The sequence below is a fragment of the Poecile atricapillus genome, chromosome 5, assembly GCF_030490865.1.
Source record: "Poecile atricapillus isolate bPoeAtr1 chromosome 5, bPoeAtr1.hap1, whole genome shotgun sequence".
Taxonomy (NCBI): domain Eukaryota; kingdom Metazoa; phylum Chordata; class Aves; order Passeriformes; family Paridae; genus Poecile; species Poecile atricapillus.
In genome coordinates this window covers 24398089-24415745 of record NC_081253.1, presented here as the reverse complement: position 1 = coordinate 24415745, position 17657 = coordinate 24398089, and the positions used below count along the sequence as shown (strand labels likewise).

Here is a 17657-nt window from a genome sequence, read left to right as displayed (position 1 = left end):
ACCAAGAGCTGTGTGTGTTGGTTTCTGGGCAAAGGATAAGGCTGTTGCCCACCTTGGCTGGAGACAGCAAGCTTTCAAAGCTGCTTAACTGGATGTCATGATAGAAAATGTGCAGTATAATAAACTTGTCCTTTAGTGCCACTTAGTCATAATTTGTTTAGAAGCACAGCGTGGGCAGAGACCAAGTATCTGGGAATTGTAAAGAAGTACTTGTTTTTTGTTCCAAAATGTTCCTGTTTCATACCAAAGGGGTTTACTCTATGACTAACATGGCTCAGCTCACTTAGACTATCCTCTCTCTGATTTTTAAAATGCCTGACCTGCATTTGTGGAAGGCTGCTTAATATTTCAGCAGAGGTGCATTTTAATAACTTTTTTCCCTTCCTTGTCTTCTAGAGCACAGAGTTCTCAGAAACCCCATCTCCAGACAGTGACTCTGTGAACTCCGTTGAGGGCCACTCTGAGCCATCCTGGTTCAAAGACATCAAGTTTGATGACAGTGACACAGAGCAGATTGCTGATGAAGGGGAAGACAACTCAGCCAGTAAGTTTCACCTGAGTCTTTGCCTCACTTTGCCTTCTCTCCTGTTGTCCCCAGTCCTTCAGGACTTAGTAGTTTACCATGTCTTGCTTTATTTGTGTGTGTTTCTGTGTGTGCGCTAGGGGCCGTAAGGATCTAAGAAAGCTACAGCCTGTCTAGTCTTCCACTTCCTCACAATGGATACAGTATTTTGAATTTAGTGGAACTGGTTAAGCTTCATACTTGCATGTAAATTGCTGCCTTCTGTTTCTCAGGCAGACTTCTGCTTGACTTGGGCTCTATAGTCCAAGTATAAAGAATGTCCAGTATGTCAGCATGCCCACATGAAGACAAGATTAGAACTATGAAAATACTGTATTCCTGTATTATTGCACACTGGTCTTTATGTATTAAAGACAATTTTTCTCCTCTCTGGTACCCTCATAATACCCATTTGAACCCTTCTCCTCCCTGTATCTTCCCCCTCACCCAACACTAAAAGACTCCGCCAGCCCTAGCAAGCGCACTTCAGTCAGCAGCTTCCAGTCCACAATGGACAGTGATTCGGCCGCCTCCATCAGCCTGAACGTGGAGCTGGACAACGTGAACTTCCATATCAAGAAGCACTCCAAGTACCCACATGTGCCCCCTCACCCTGCCGACCAAAAAGGTACGAGGTAGTCACCAGCTGGAGTTGCACATGATGGAGAGCTGGCCCTAATATCACTGACTTATTCGGACACTGCTTATGTAGCTGTTTTACAGAGGGGAAAATGTCATCTTTAACTGGCACTTGCTTGCAGTTTCGATGTGCTCACCTCTGAGGAGGCTCAATAGACCTGTTGAAATGCCTTCTCTGCAGAGTGTGTAACTTCCCCTGTGACTTTCTCTTTGCCATTGAAGCAGTCTCTTGCCCATTCATAATAGACAGATCCACATATGTGTTCTGGCTTACTGGGGTGGAAAAATAATCCACACATAAACCAGTTTGATATGTGACTCTACAATTGGAGATGGAACTTAAAAAGGCAAGCAAGAAATATAACCCCAGAGAACAAAAGAACAAGATTAACTTGGAAGAGTTCTGTGCTGGCTTAAAATTGTACCTTAATAAGCTTACATTTTACAGAAGAATCTTACTGATAAACAATAAGGCCTGACTTAATCCATATACATAGTATTTCTTCAAAAGAGATCATCCACTTAAGTAGGAAGAAATCAAATACTCGGTGTTGAAGACTGCTTTTGAAAGGATTTTCCCCTAAAGAAGTACTAAATTGAAAGACGCTATAAGCAACATTCTTATGGAAGAAATAATGTGCCTGCCTGTTGACAACTGCATTCTCTGATGCAAGGGCTGTCTGAAACTGGGGCTTGCCACTGGCTTGGGTCTAGTATGTTTTAGTTGCTTTACATGTTGGGTAGTAGTTGATGTCTTTGCTCTGCTTCCTTACATAAGGTTACCTCAGCTTTGTAGACTTGGATCTTTGGTGGCTTCTAAGTAGTTTCTTAAGTATTGTATCACCCCACCCTTTCAGTGTTTCTGACTTTAAAAGATGATTCAGTGTTAAATATTTTGTACTCCTAATTAATTCATTCTTCTATAAAGTCTAGCAGGTCTCTTGTGTGGCTATGAATCAGAATGGAACAGCAGCCTTAAGCTTGCTTACAGATTGCATATTCTGGAACTGAAATGGTCTCTGAAGACAGGAAGGAAAAGTGGTCACAGTTGACTTTCCAAGTTTGCTAGACATGTGGGGCAGAATGAGACAAATTAGAGGGGACATTTATTGATGGCTACTGTAGTCACCTTTTGTTGTTTGCTAAAAATACGCCTAGAAGGAAAGAAATTTAATTGCTTATTTTCCCCCAAAGAGAGAAGCAGAACAGTTTCAAAAGTTCAAGTTGATGTCAAAAGTTTGAGTTGATCCAAAATTGGGAATGGATTGTCAGCACTACTGACACCAGCTCATTATTGGTTCCTTTCAATTTGTTTCCAGCTGATGCCCTAATCAAATGAAAAGCTAATGCATCTACAGGGAAGGAAAGCTGGGGAGAGGGAGATACACCAATGAATTCCTTTTAGAAAGGAGGGGTGCTGGATTAAGTGAGCTTGAAACAGGCCCAGGTGTGCTGCAGTATCCAATGAATTTCCAGCTGTAGCAGGTTTAGCTTTACCAGTGTGTGATGGCAGTAAAGCAGGCAGTAGGCAGTTTGGCTCTGCCAGGTGTTAAAGGATTTGTAGGGTGTTTGTCTGGTTTCATACATATTTCACTCTTTATCTCCTTTTACAAGGAGCAGTACATTATAAAGGGGAAATGTAAGAAAGCCTCTCTCTTGGAAACTGTTGAGCAAATCAAGGCTGCTCAGAGCCAGAACTCTTGTGAGTTCCTGTGAGGAGGTTTTTGATGGTGAAGAGCTGAGAGATCAGCAGAAAAGGCAAGTGGTGAGGGGACTGAAAGGTGAAAGGCTTCTGACTTGGAATTATGTATGCTGGCAGCACTCTGGTATCTTTGGTGAATCTCTGCTGGTATTTGATATATGTTCCTGAAACATATGGTCTCTTAACCAGGTTATTCTGCAGGAGTGTAATTGATAGTAGAAAACTGGTAAAAATTTCTTCCAAGACAATGGATTTCCCTTGAGGGAATAGTACCAGTAATAGGCCAAGAACTGGGATAGGGTGGAAGTGTGTCATGGAAGTGCGCCATGGATAGGTAGGTATCCTGCAGCTTTTGGAAAAATCTATATCTGAAAATACAGAGAAGTTACCATATCTCTTTTATTTTGTTTGTGTTTATAATTCCTGGCATGAGAGAGAATCTCTAGGGAAAAGACCTAACCAAGGCGCAACAAGTTAAAATGAGTGACAATATCCTGAATAGCGAGAAACACTTCTTGGCAATAGACAGACTGAAACTTTGTGGGTAGTGAGAAGGGACAAAACCCTACAGTGAATGCTGCAGTGCCTAGGGTAGTGAAATACATGACTTCTAAAAATTAATTCTGTAAATATGAAAGCCAGAGGCTTTACATATTAAAGTTAATATTAAGATTTTTCACCTTGTTTTTCTGATTATCCTGGCTGTATTCAAGAAAATATACCATCTAAGATGCTAGACTGTCACAATTATTAGACAGCCAAAAGGGGATGTTTAAGCATTTGTGTAAAATGGGTGGTTATTTTAAGAACAGAGTTCTGTAGTTAATCAGTGACATTATGTGTTTGCCACTGTCAGCATCAGTAATTTCCCTATGACTGTTATGGACACACTTATTTAGCTTGATTGTGATGGAGTTGTCTCTTGCCCTTAGACGGGTGACAGTGACTTGACTTTCTTTGAAATAATGAAATGAAGCTGAAGATACAACCTTCCTTTTTTAGTTTTTAATTTATTTTCCTTAGGACTGTGTAAATTCCAGTAATTTCATTGTGGGGAGGAGTGACAATAGAAAACAGCAAGTGCGAGAAGTTCAGGTCAGCCTTGATCTAGGCAGTTCACGGGTTTCTCTAACGATTAAAGGATATGCAATTTCCCAGAGTCACAGAGGTCAGCTGCTTTGAAGCAAGGGCGGGTGATGTATCCACCAGCTGTGTTTTAGCAGAGTGGTTTGTATGTTCTCTAATGGCAGAACTTCTTGTGGTGTTATGGGCTGACTAATGTCTGGTATGTTTCCATGAAATTTGGGTGACTCGGAGTTAGCTGAGAATAGTGACTCATTTATGCTATCATCTGCCTAAAGACATAGTGTGTATCAGAAGGGGAAACAAAGTAAGATTATTTTCTCCATTTAAATTGGGGGAAGAGATTACATGATAAACTTTATATATGGGGTTTTGTTGCTGTTTTTGAAGAGATACCGTTAAGAATATGTGAAATTCTATTTTATAAATGTTTTTCCCGACAGATATCCTTGATCATGGTAGCAGGTATTTTGGGTAATTTTTGATGCTGGAAGTAGTTAGGAGGGGGAAAGAGAAGATGGCTGGATACTTTTTCAGTATTGCTTGCCAAGGCTTAGTGTGCTGTTGCGTGGAGCCCTTTTGGTTCTTCATTTGAGAAGGTGCCTGAGTTTTCAGGTTATAAAATAAGCTACAGGAGCATTTCCCCATCCCCCTTCCTCATTTTGTAGAGCATGATGCATGCAGGGATGATGTGAGGTAAGAAGTGTGCATTAGCTGCTCTAAACCGTCTCAGACTCACACTTATGAGTGTGTTATCTGTCTGGACTAAGAAGGGGTATCTTACCTTATCAGAAACTTCCCCTGGGAGCAAATCAGAAGGGAAGGTATGGGAGCTGAAGTTGTATATAAAAGAACAATAGAATAATCTGGGTTGTAAGGGACCTTAAAGATCATCTAGATGAAAGAACCTAGATCATTACAAATCTAGAAGTGGCTTGGAGGTGTTTCTCTTTGTCCAGAGCATAAGTTAGGTTTGATTTCAGCTGGGGATAACTTGTGCTTTGGCTGTACCAGTCAGGGGGTCTGTGCCAGACCTAATTTAAGTGTGTTTACAGTAAGAGCAGATGCCATGAGGCTGTTGCAAGATGGAGAGTGATGGAGGTGCTAGTATACATGCTCTTGTGTAGGTAGAGCATGACATGACTTTCTCTAGATAGTCAGTGGGTGATTGAATGCTGAGGGTGAGCCAGCTTTTATCAAGCATTAGTTTATTGTTAAACTAATTTTATTGAACTGTTAAAACTTAGCAAGAGATGAAAAGAATCTCAGATAACCAAGAATCTACAAAGGAGGCTTTGTAACTTCTCTTTGGTACCCTTATCCTCTATTGAGTATCTATTAGCAAATAAGCTCAGATATTTAAAATGATGGCATGAAAGGGGTCTCCTGAGTGCTGCTGCTCAGAGTCTTGCGATTGTTTATGTCCTGTCAGCTTTGTGTTGCTTTCTGTTGGTGTCTGAAAGCAGCCTGGCTTTGTGTTCTGTTTGTGATGGGTCTGGAGCATTGTCAGGAAGGATGATAGAGGATTGGCTTTGGGCTTCAGGTAGTTGTGTTGTATAAGCAGTTGGGCTACTGCTCTTGTTTTCTCATTGTTGAATCCCTTTTTGTATAAGGAGCCAGCTAAAGGCACAACAAGCTAATGGCTTCTGGAGAAAACAAGCTTTTTGTACCCAGTCAGCACGAAAAATCAAGATCTAGCAAGCTAAATGAGGGTAGTAGGTGGAGCTTCATCCTGTTTTACAGATACCACAGAATATTCTGAATTGGAAGGGACCCATCAAATCCAACTTTTAAGTGAATGGCCGATACAGGGATTGAATCCACAACCTTGTCAATATTAGCACCAGGCTCTAACTATATTTCCCACATGTCAAGTGATCTGTGTCTTGCTCTGCTGTGTTTCTCAGAGGCTCTCTGTCAGCATAGATTCCTCAAAACACTTTGAACTGTTGTAGACTTGAGACTTTCAGCTCTTGACAGGCAGGCTGTCTTCTTTTTCTTACATCTTATGGTAAGTCTCTCCCTCAGTCTGAGATGGTTCAATGGAGTAGGTGACCAAAATGGTTTCTGAAACTGCATTTTTAGACCTGAGTGAGGAGGCAATTCCCCTGGTATCTGGTCACACCTTAACACATATTCAGGCCTAGAAAAGGGTGGTCTGTGTCAGTTGGAAAAGTGCACTCTTAGTTCAGTCTTTGCTCATGTCTACTTTGTTTTGTTTTGTTTCCTCTCATTAATAAGCGCTATTTTCTTGTCATCGTAGAATTTTTTGATAGAACGAGAGGATATTCTTGTCTTAACCACTCACCAAGCTGTTGCTAAATTGGTGACTAAACACTTAGATGAGTAATGCTGCTTCTTCTGGTGTGGGTGTGTACATTGTAATTATATGGGCACACCAGTGTAACCTGTCTTTTTTTTTTTTTTTTTTGTCTCCACCTATATCCCTCTTCTCTCTTCTTTCAGAGTACTTGAATCCTGAAAACGGAGGGCAGCAGATGTTCTCTATAAGTGACGCTTTTATTAAAGGTAAGGAAAAACTTCAAATGCTGCTGTTGTGTTTTTTAATATAATGATAGAAATTCCTTAATGCTCCTCTAATAGAGCACTGACCCTTTCAAAATATTTACCGGACTGTGAATCTGAAGTTATTTGTGGCAAAACTGATGTATAAACTGTACTTTGACTTTTCTGAATGCACTTTCAAGCTTAAAATTTCTGTCACTTCTTACATTCCTGCATTCAAAAAGATTCAAATAAAAGCTTTTCCTTTTTTTAAAAATAAGTGTAAGTGGCAAGTCTGTTCACAGTTTCTCCACCAACAAATTTATGTAACTGATTTTTAACTTCCTGTGCAAGCAAATGAAGATGTCATACAATTAATTGCACTGCTTCTACAGAGTAGCTTACAGCTTCTTCTCTTAAATCTTTCTGGGTTTCTTGTCATCACCACCAGTATCACTATTTATGAAATGAAAGGCCATTACATTCACTTACGAGCTTTTAAACCTACTTTCCAGTATCATGGCCAGATGCATTTCTGAGCCTTTTTTCTTCCCAGTTAATGCTACTGATTTGGATGCACTCATAAGAGGAAGAAATAAGGGAGAAACACCAAGGTCTGTGTATCTTGAAAAATAAAGTCTTGGATTAAACTGGCGTTCAGATTTTAACTGAGCTTTTGCAGAAGGAAGGGGGAAATCAATGTAGCTTCTAGAAATCAATGTAGCTTCTATTAATCTTCTACACAGCTAATTTTGTGTGTGGAGCATCTGGAAGAAGTTAATTCTTGTTTTTTAGGAGTCTTTTTCTTCAGTAGTCCTCCTCGGATTAATATTGTCTAGAGATTTTGCTTAACACTGAGGAGTTTTAAGCTGGAACTCTGAAGGTTTACATACTTGCTTGATGAACATTTATACACTACTAGTATAAATGACTTATAATACAGTCAGCCATTATGTCAATGTGGAAGTTTATAATTTGCCTCTATAATGTCATAATAACCATGCAGGAAGTAGCCTAGTAACTCTTTCAAAGCACAGACTGTGCTGAAATAACCTCTAATTTTGGTACTGCAAAACAGAGAACACATCTAAGGAGTTACTACACAATGTAGTGATTGAAAGTGTTGGTCCTGCTCAAAATGAGGACCATGACATGTACCTTAAACTCAGTATTTCAGGAGGCCTAGACTGATGTCCTAGTAAATTCTTTCCTTTTCAAAGCAGCCTTTCAGAAAGACACAAGCATTCAACTGTGACCCTACTTGCATTAACAAGGTTTGTTTGTCTCTTGCAGAGTCGTTATTCAACAGGAGGGTGGAGGAGAAGTCCAAAGAACTCTTATTCACACCCCTAGGCTGGCACCACAGCAATCTGGATCTGCTGAGAGAAGAGAATGGGGAGAAACAAGCCATGGAAAGACTGCTGTAAGAAACACGTAGAAAAAGGAATTCGCATATCTTGAGTAACAATTTCTGAAGCCCCCCTATTCCAACAACTTTCAGTGGGACTTGAGCTACAGTAGGCAATACAAGGAATTAATTTACATTAAGAATGCAGCATTTTTACAGTGTATATATATTTATCTTGTTATGCTTATATATTGAGTACAGGACTGGAGCTGACTGTAGAACATTCTAGGCAACTGTTCCTTCAGAGGACTTCCGCACTGTAAATGTTAAGAAATTTACTTCTGAGATGTGACTTCAGCTAATCACTGCAGTGTATTTTTTATATTTTTTTAATGAGAAATCTATTTATTTTGCCTTTTTTATAGGTCTGCTAATCACAACCACATGATGGCACTGCTTCAGCAGCTTTTATACAATGAGTCTCTGTCACTGTCTTGGAGGGATATTATTGTACCCGTGGTCTGCCAGGTAGTTCAAACAGTACGGCCAGATGTCAAGAAGAGAGATGATGACATGGATATCCGTCAGTTTGTCCATATCAAAAAAGTAAGTTTCGAGCAGTGGATGTAGGGAAACAAAAGGATGCAGCTGTTGGCAGTACCCCTTGTTTGAAGAGAATTGTCCCCTTTCCGCTGCCCCCAGCATATTCAGTACTGTAATCGGCTGGCTTGGCTTTGGGGAAAGGCGGGGTTCTAGAAGAAGTTGCACAGAGGGAACTTGAACTTGGCACGCTGTAAAAAAGTGCTTTGATGTGCTGGGGCTGACCTCTTTTCTCAGGCTGTAGGCTGCAGAACGTAGCAAAGAGTAACACCTCCATAATGACTTGGTTCATTTTTTGGTTACTGCTTGTTTTGTGCTTGAATTGGAGATATACCAAATGCTGGATAAGTAGCTTGCAGGACATGTTGCAGCAATCTGTTTCCCTATACCTATCCATTATGGAGGATTAACCTCCTCTCATGCCAGGTACGATGACTTTCTTCAAGAGGAAAACTTAATTGTTATGGAGTGGTGTATCCAGTTCTGCCAGATGGCCTAGTGTTGACACTGTTTAACTGTAAGTCTGGAGTTCTGGCATGCAAACTTCCCTCTGAGAGTTGGATGTGAAAATAACATCCAAGGAGTTAGTGTGACTGAGGACTGAAGATTTGGGCTTAGTTTTCTTTGGTCAAGCTCACCTCAGCAGTACTCTTGTTTGAAAGCCACATGAGATTTGAGGAGAACCTTGTGATTCTGGTGGTAGTTCTGTGGCATCTCTTCAGGCAGCACTGCTTGTTCCTGCTTCTCCCAAAACTCTGGTTCAAAGAGCAGTTGTTCAGAGGTGAAAGCTCTTCATAGCTGTCTACTATTTTCACATGCTGGTAATATGAATGTCCTCTGAAACATGTTATTCAGAAACCTGTTTCATGCTGTTTATTATGCCTGGGATTGCCTGTGACTGCAGGCACACCAGTAAACTGTTTGATGTGTTCAATTGGTAGGTAGGGGATTTTTTTGTTTTCTTTCTTTATTTTGTATGTTTTCCTCCCTTACAATCTGTTTGTTGTTAATAGAAATGACATGTGCAAAGGTGTATGCTCCTCATGGCCTGTCAGAATTAGGTTCCCTTGTCATGTACTGGAGTATACTGGTTTAACAAATAAGCACCCCTTGGGAGGGGTGTAAAAATCCTAGAACTCAGTAGTTTTTTTCATGTTGTCCTAAGTTTGCCAGGCTTTAAAGGGAAAGACTTAGGTGTCCAGCATGACTGTATCTGATCTTTCATCTGATAATTGAGGGTGTAGCTGGAGTTTTTACATCACTTACAACAGGAATGGAATTCTATGTATTAGCTTTACTGCTCTACAAGATGTGGGAGTGTATGACAGTTCTAAAAATGTTCTTTGCTTTGTTAGATCCCTGGTGGAAAGAAATTTGACTCCATGGTGGTGAATGGATTTGTTTGCACTAAGAATGTTGCACACAAAAAGGTAATGCATCTTGATTAATCTTGATTAACGCATGCTGTGGAAACAAGGGTGTTCTGACTTGCTTTTTTTGGTGTTTTTTTTTCTCTCACCATTTAGGAGATTTATGACCTTTCTCTGCTTTGTGCTCCCAAATAAGAATGGCTTTTAAAGAATTTTTTTTCCAAGCTGTTTTGTTTTCTTGCCCAGAGATTCTGGGGGAGAAACTTTCCTCATGCATGTATAGAAAAACATACTTTTTACCCCTCCTACAGCATGAGGCAGCTAATAATTGCTCCAATTTTTAGCCAAAAAAAGGCATTTGTGGTTCTGACTTAGTATAGTAAAATGGGCCTTTAAGGCAGGAGGGCAAGATAGGAGAGAACGACAGTGCGTGAATCAAGCGTATCAAGACTTTGGGGCTCTTACCAGTGATTGGAAATCCTCTCTAGAATTGTCTGCTTATGGACAGTACCTGTGAAATTCCAACAACTGGGTGTAACAACTTCAGAAGAAGGAAGAATATGTAATTGTGTCTCCGATGGGGGATAGCTGAGATGCTTTAAAGGGAGGTGGGGGTAGCAGGGGCAGATCGTGGGAAGTCTGTCTCCTTTTTCTTGCGTACTTCTTCCTCTCCAGATATTTGTATTTTTGTTTTAACTATTTTTGTGTCTTTTTTAGATGAATTCTTGCTTAAAAAATCCAAGAATTCTTCTGCTAAAATGCTCAATTGAGTACCTCTATCGAGAAGAAACAAAGTTTACCTGCATAGAGCCTATAGTACTTCAGGTGAGAATATGCTTTTGTTCTTGTTTAAAATAATCCCAACAAAATCATGATCAGTGTGGTTTTTTAGAGCGTGTAAGGTGGAGTTGAATGAGTGAGATTGCATAGAAAAGAGAGAACTTTCCTCTTCTAGTAAGCTAACTAAGAGCTGCTGCAGTAAATACAGTACAAACTTGTAGCCTTGCACTGAGGGTCCTCAGCTTATATGTCCTGAGAACAGGTGAGCTTTTGATTCTCACAATTGCAGCATTTTAGAAAACTTTTATTTGTTTTTATTGAGACCTTCTGAACTGTATGTTCCTTATACAGTATTAGAGCTAGATAAGGTTTAGGTGTGTGAAGAAGTATTTGAAAAGTTAGTGTAGGTGAGAGTTAGGTCACACCCATGTTATTTTTTGTCAGGATTTTGCCTTTGCTTGAATAAATTTGCTTGAATAAATGGAACAACCACCAACCTAATGGAGTGATGAACTAGAAAATGTCACTTTGGAACAGGTGCCCTGCCCCTGTGAGCAGGGATTTGCCTTAAATATGAAAACACTGAAGTACATAGACCTTTTCTTTATTAAATACTTATAAAATATTACTGATAAACTAGTGTTGTGCTGTGGGGTGGGAAAATGTTCACAATGGACTACTGATGGTGTTTTCTGGATAGCTGTTCTCCCTATTTTATAGGAAAGGACAGTATGTAAATGAAGGGAAAAGTAATATTAAGCATTAAAGTAGGTTTATTTTCCAGATGGGTTTGCAGTAATTCACTGGTATACTTTGTTCCTGTCTGCAGGAAAGGGAGTTCTTGAAGAACTACGTACAGCGGATAGTTGATGTCCAGCCCAATTTGGTCCTTGTTGAGAAGACTGTGTCCAGAATTGCCCAGGACATGCTCTTAGAGCATGGTATCACTCTGGTCATCAATGTCAAGCCGGTGAGCATTTCTGATCAGAGTTAGACTCAGCCTTGTGGAGATTTCTAATGACTCCTTTTAGCAAACTCCCTGGAGAAAGCCAAGAGTTGTCTTATTTTCTTCTCTAACCAAATGTTCTCTTCCAAGAAGGTAAGACAGGCAAATCTGGAGAGTTGCTTTTTCCTTAGCTCTTAACAGCTTCTGTGCTGTGTCCTTGTTTGGTGGGTCCTTGTACCCTGGTTTAGTTCTAGTTAACTTCAATATCCATTTGTAGCAAATCGTGTGGGTCCTCAGCTATTGCCAGAGAGCCTCTGTCCCTGTGAGCCAGGGTACAGACAATCAAATGCAGAGCCAGCATTATGCTGACTGCACTGCACCTCCTGGAGGTATCTGGATTTACTCAAGTGAGAAGTTCTAGGCAGGGTACAATCTCACCAGAAATATTTACCCAATTGTATTTCTAAGATTCTTGTATATTGTGGATGTGGTTTTGTGGGACTGGGTTTAACAGAGAGTTTGCATCTCAGTGAGAAGTTTCGTAGATTACGGTGGTGTTAGGTTAAAAGCAAGATAAGGATGCCTCTTGGTGTCCTCTTTGCATTGTGGATTCTTACTGTTCTTTCCATTTTTACAGCAAGTGTTAGACCGGGTAAGTCGAATGACCCAGGGAGACTTAGTGATGTCAATGGATCAACTGTTGACCAAACCACAGCTGGGGACCTGTCATAAATTTTATATGCAAGTTTTTCAGTTGCCCAATGGTGAGTAAAGCTTGATGTGCCTTAGTCTATGTGTGTGAAAGGATGAATACTTTGCTCCTTTTTAAGTAGATCTGAACTGTTGACTTCCTTGTGTGATTGTGTGTCATCCTACTCATTTTCTTTCTGTTCTCGGAACTACAGTGAACTGCCTGTATAGAGAAAAGCGTGATCTTACTAAAAGAAGACACTATTGTTTTTAATTAGACTGATTTCTTTCTTCCAAACTGTTTTTTCTCTTCCCACAAACTGTAGTTTGTCTAGTCCAACTTCCTGTTCAAAACAGGAAGGATTTCAATGCAACATCAGATTTCTTAGGGTTTTGTCAGCCAACTCTTGAAAATACTGCAGAGCTGAGATTTTGTAGTACCATCTTCACTGTAAAGAATTTTTCTGCATTGAAATAAGAGAATCATAGAACAGCCTATGTTAGAAGGGACTTCAAAAGATTATCTGGTCCTACCTTAACAAATCAAATCAAAATTTGCCTTGTTGCAAGTTGTGCACACTTGCCCATGTCCAGTCATTGTACATCTTTAAGAAGGGTTCCTTTTTCTCTGTAACTCCACTAGACAGTGGGATTCTACAAAGGAAGGAATGCTGCTTGACAAGTTACCAGTGGTGCTGGCACAAATAAATGCTGTGGATGCAGATCTTTGTGGAGATGCAGTCTTTGCATCTCTTCATAGAATTATAGAAAGGTTTGGAAGGGGCCTTAAAAATCATTTAGTTCTAACTTCTCTGCCATGGCAGGAAGTAGACCTTCCACTAGACCAAGTTGCTCCAAGTTCTGTCAAATCTGTCCTTGAACAGTTCCCTTTCCACTTCCTCATTGTCCCTTCCAGCCTTTAGATTGCCCTCAGAATGTCAAAGGCTTTTTACTTGTAAGGATGAGCAAATGTGCCTGGGAGGGAAGTGATTCTTTTGCCCGTTGGTGCAGTCTACAGTGATCTTAGAATATTCTGTTAAGGTCAGGGTGTTCCATGTGGCCTTCACTTTGACTTTATGATGACTTGTTTTGTAAAACAAGAGCCAATGCTTTTATTTCTTTCTAAAGAAATATTTATAGCCAATGCTTTTTTTTCTTTCTAAAATAAGTTATTTCAGTACAGTAATGTGAATTTCTGCAGCTACCAATGTTACTTGCTCTTAGTCTCCTTTACAGTCTCTTGGGTATGCGAGGCATTAACTGTAGTTGTTATCCTAACTCCCATGTTTTGCTTCTAGATCAGACAAAACCCCTGATGTTCTTTGAAGGGTGTCCCCAGCACCTGGGTTGCACTATCAAGTTGTGTGGTGCTGCAGAGTATGAGCTGGCTCGTGTGAAGGAGATCCTGATCTTCATGGTCTGTGTGGCTTATCATTCCCAGCTGGAAATCTCATTTCTTATGGATGAGTTTGCCATGCCCCCTACTCTCACCAAAAACACTTCCTTTCACTCCCTTATTGAGGAGCCAGGAGATGAAAATGAACAACAGAACCTCTTCAATGGTGAGGACTTCAGCACAGCAGTCAAAGACATTGAACTGTCCTCTGAAAAGCTGCCTGTAATCTCTGAATCCGTGTCCTCTGATGAGATGAGTTTGCCTGAACCAAGAGGTATATTTGACAAAGGTGACCAAGAGAGCAGTCAGGTGGAAACAGTGCCCTCCAAGCAGCAAGAGCACCACAAAGTGGAGTCACCATTTGCAGTGTTCAGCTCTGTACCTCACTCAATACCTGAAACATCCCCGCTGCCTCTCCATGGCATGGACCAGCACTTGGCCACTCTGGATAACCAGGCACTAGAGCCTCTTCAACAGGCAGATGATTTACAGGAATCCAAGAGTCAGATGAGAGTCTTCAGAGACCCTCTCCAGGATGATACTGGTTTATATGTCACGGAGGAGGTAACTTCGTCTGAGGATCGTCTCAAAACTTACTCTGCAGCATTTAAACAGGAGTTGAAAGATGTCATTCTCTGCATTTCTCCAGTACTGATGTTCCGCGAACCATTTCTTTTGACTGAAAAAGGCATGAGATGCCCTGCCCGGGAATACTTTCCTGAGCAAGTTTATTGGTCTCCTCTCCTCAATAAGGAATATAAGGAGTTGGAGAGCAGAAGGAAGAAGCAATTGTTGCGGGATCTCTCTGGACTGCAAGGGAGGAATGGGAGTATCCAAGCCAAGACTATCCAAATCTTGCCTTCTCATGAGTTGGTTAATACTAGAATAGCAGAACATCTCCGTGATAGCCAGAGCTTAGCCAGAATGCTGGCTGACTATCGGGCCAGAGGGGGGAGGATACTACAGAAAAGCACAGATCCTTTTGCCCAAAATAAGGATGTGTCCAGTGTCCCTACTGGAAAAACTGGGAGCAGAACTGAAGAGGAGGAGAAGGGACTGGCTCAGAGTGAGTCTTCATGGTCTCATAAGGTAAGATAGACTTGTGCTGCTCAAAACTCTACATCAGTTTCTCATGTTATACAAAAGGTGTAGGGTCTCATATTAAACCAGAGGGGATGTTTTCTTGTCTGTTTCTTTCTGTTTGATTATGTGGGGTTTTTTTGTTTTATTTGGTTTTTTTGACTGGGTCATAACTCCATCTTATGTTGTGGTGCTCTGCAATCATTCAGAACACAGGACTGCAAAATTTCTCTGAGAAATGCACGAAGACAGCCCAGAATCAGTTTTGCCTGTTCGACTGGGCTGTACCTAACTGATTTCTGAAAATGAGTCCATGAAGAGGGAGCAAACCTTAAGAAGTTTCTTAAACTGAGCTTTCTTGCTCCTTGTATTTGGCTATTTGGTTATTTAGTAGACATGTACGGTAGTTTTCAGAAGGTTTAATGTCATAGAAGCAGCATTAGGCTGTAATTACATTAAAATACTTGATTGACTGTAAAAGTTTGAGTGGTCTGAAGAGAAGTGAAAATCACATAATGGAGGGGAAGGAATATTTGAAATTTCAAAGCAAGGGAGTACGTGTTTGTAATAAAAATATTTCAAGTTTTGGTAAACTGTCGTGAAAGTAACTGACTTGTATCTGAAGAAAAGGATCTTAGGACTTTCTTGAATTGTGAGCTGTTTAGGAAAAAAGTCTATGAACAAGAGTAGCAGAATTGAGCTGTTGAAACAGTCAAACATTTTGGTCCCTGAGCCAATCAGCCCTTGTATTCATGAACAGAAGTCACTTTTTAATTGGTACTTAAATGTAGATAGATCTCTGTAGCTTCACAGGACATAATCTTACAAACTGTAAGAGTAGCCCTTTCTCTGTATCAGACTGGTTGATGCTGTTTTAAATTTATTCAGTGATCAAAGAAAAGTATTTGGTAACAACCTAGTTTTGTAGGGTGTGGAAGGGAAAACGGCTCCATTCCAAGAGCAGCATGGCACATCTCTTCCCAGAGAATAGGAAGATGGAAATGTTTCTATAGCCTAAATGAGTAACTGAAGTACAATATATTGGCAGAGTTTTGAATCCAAGATGTCCTACATCAAACAGTAATTTAGAGACTCTGGATGTTTGTCATGGGGCTTTTGTTGTTTTCTGTTCCTCTTGGCTTTGTTTCCACAGAAACACATGCGTGTTCGTTGGTTCCATTATGCATGTGAGCTCTGTTCTAAAAATGGCAGTTAGCAATTATGCATAGTACAAGTTCACCTGAGGCTGGGAGATAATGCTAAATTAATCTGGGTGAAAGGAGAAAGCAGAGATTTGTCTTTGAATAAAATTACTGGAATAGAATTTTGTCAACAGAAGTTGTGTGTGAATGGAGTTGTCTGTAACCAGTGATTGAGCTGTTTTCTCTCTACTAGGTGGATTGCCTGAGTCCAGTAAACCATCAGAGGCTCTGTGTTCTCTTCAGCAGCTCTTCTGCCCAGTCCAGCAATGCTCCAAGTGCCTGTGTTAGCCCCTGGTATAAAAACTACTCCTCTACAGCTTGGATAGTTGCTATTTTTTCCTTCCCAAAGTCAGAGTCAGTTCCTGCCTCATAGCAGTATTTCTTTGAGGACTTCTTGGTAGGTTGTGCCCATCCTGTAACAGGAAGTTTTGACAAAAGGCTTTAGTCTTGTGTGGTCAGATGAATCTACAGCAGTATTGCACAACCCAAGTAATACCCAAGGCATGAATGAGAAAGCCCAGCCTGAAACCAAGTGCTTTAGTTGGTGTTTCACTGCAGAGTGATGTGTCTGTGTGGGAGGCACTGCATGCAGTCTTCTGGAGAAGAGTTAGTGTAAATGAACATGGGACAATGTCCAAGCCCAAAAATGAGCCTTGTGATTATCTTGGAATACTTGAAGATTGTATTATCCAACAGTGGCATTGGAATATATTGCTATCTTTCTCATACTGTAGTCATCAGTATTAAGAGCTTTATTTCCAACTTAGGGGGCTGAAATTTTCTAATTGTGTGCAACTTATGCACACTTTTATCTCTATTAGACAGAACAGGTCTTGGTGTTTAATCATGAGCTTAGGTGATTTTAATCATTTCACATAGGTGAAAATAAAGAGATGACCCTCTTACAGGTAAAAATCTAAAGTTCCTGTAAAAGCTTAGAAATGAACCAAAGAAGATGGTGATACACTCACTAAGCAGCAATAACGAGAGGATGTAAATTAGTGATATTAGGTATATCTGAATTATGACACTTAAACTCATACACAATTTAAATGGCTTGGTCACCTTGGGTTCTGGCAAAACTAAAGCTGCTATTAAATATTCTAGAAGAATAAGGATTTCTTGAGGCTTTTTTCATGTTATGGATGTATCTTTTTTGTAGGTGTTTAAACATTAGTGCTTGAAGCTTAAAGCTGTTTAGACTTCTGTGCCTAGATATTTTTGGGAATAATCTTCATCAGTGCAGCTGAATTGTATTGGACTTTTAAATGTCAGGTTTAAAGTTGTTCTAGTAGGGCTTTGATCTCATTAACAGCAAACCTGACAGCAGGGATCTAGGAAGGGTAGTCAAGTGGAAAAAACAGTATTTGAAGTTATACAGGGCTGGAAAGAAGCCAGCAGTAGTTGTAGATCTGTGCACTTAAAGGCCATTGCACAGCTGTGGTGATGGCATCCAGTCGCTAAAGCTTTTCTTTCTCTTCTTTAGGATTGTCACCATGGAGTTCTATGGCAAAAATGACCTAACTCTAGGGATTTTTCTGGAGCGCTACTGTTTCAGGTAAGGAGGAATTTATTCTAATTCACTCATGCTCACTTGTTACAAGCAAATACATCCAGCCATTGCTTTCCTATTTTGGCCCTGTCCCCCTTACTTCCCTACATGAGGAAGTGAAACTGATTATGAAACAAGGGTTATAAGTTCATAAGGACAAATGTGTTCACTTAGCACTTTTTTGTAGCAATTAGGATTTAAG

At 40.3% G+C, this 17657-nt stretch overlaps 1 protein-coding gene across 9 annotated transcripts in view; it reads left to right on the top strand.

Annotated features, from left to right (window-relative positions):
* The window catches only part of PIKFYVE (phosphoinositide kinase, FYVE-type zinc finger containing), a 64788-nt gene that overhangs the window by 25557 nt on the left and 21574 nt on the right, over positions 1–17657 (top strand). For 8 of the 9 annotated variants that reach the window (XM_058839589.1, XM_058839591.1, XM_058839594.1 and 5 more), the window contains 12 exons: positions 397–544; positions 1023–1190; positions 6453–6515; positions 7785–7914; positions 8265–8445; positions 9795–9869; positions 10527–10634; positions 11419–11559; positions 12173–12299; positions 13524–14710; positions 16097–16197; positions 17390–17461. In XM_058839589.1, the coding sequence (XP_058695572.1) occupies positions 397–544; positions 1023–1190; positions 6453–6515; positions 7785–7914; positions 8265–8445; positions 9795–9869; positions 10527–10634; positions 11419–11559; positions 12173–12299; positions 13524–14710; positions 16097–16197; positions 17390–17461 (2501 nt within the window). The remainder of the gene's footprint in view (positions 1–396; positions 545–1022; positions 1191–6452; positions 6516–7784; positions 7915–8264; positions 8446–9794; positions 9870–10526; positions 10635–11418; positions 11560–12172; positions 12300–13523; positions 14711–16096; positions 16198–17389; positions 17462–17657) is intronic. The other variant, XM_058839595.1, reaches the window with a different exon arrangement.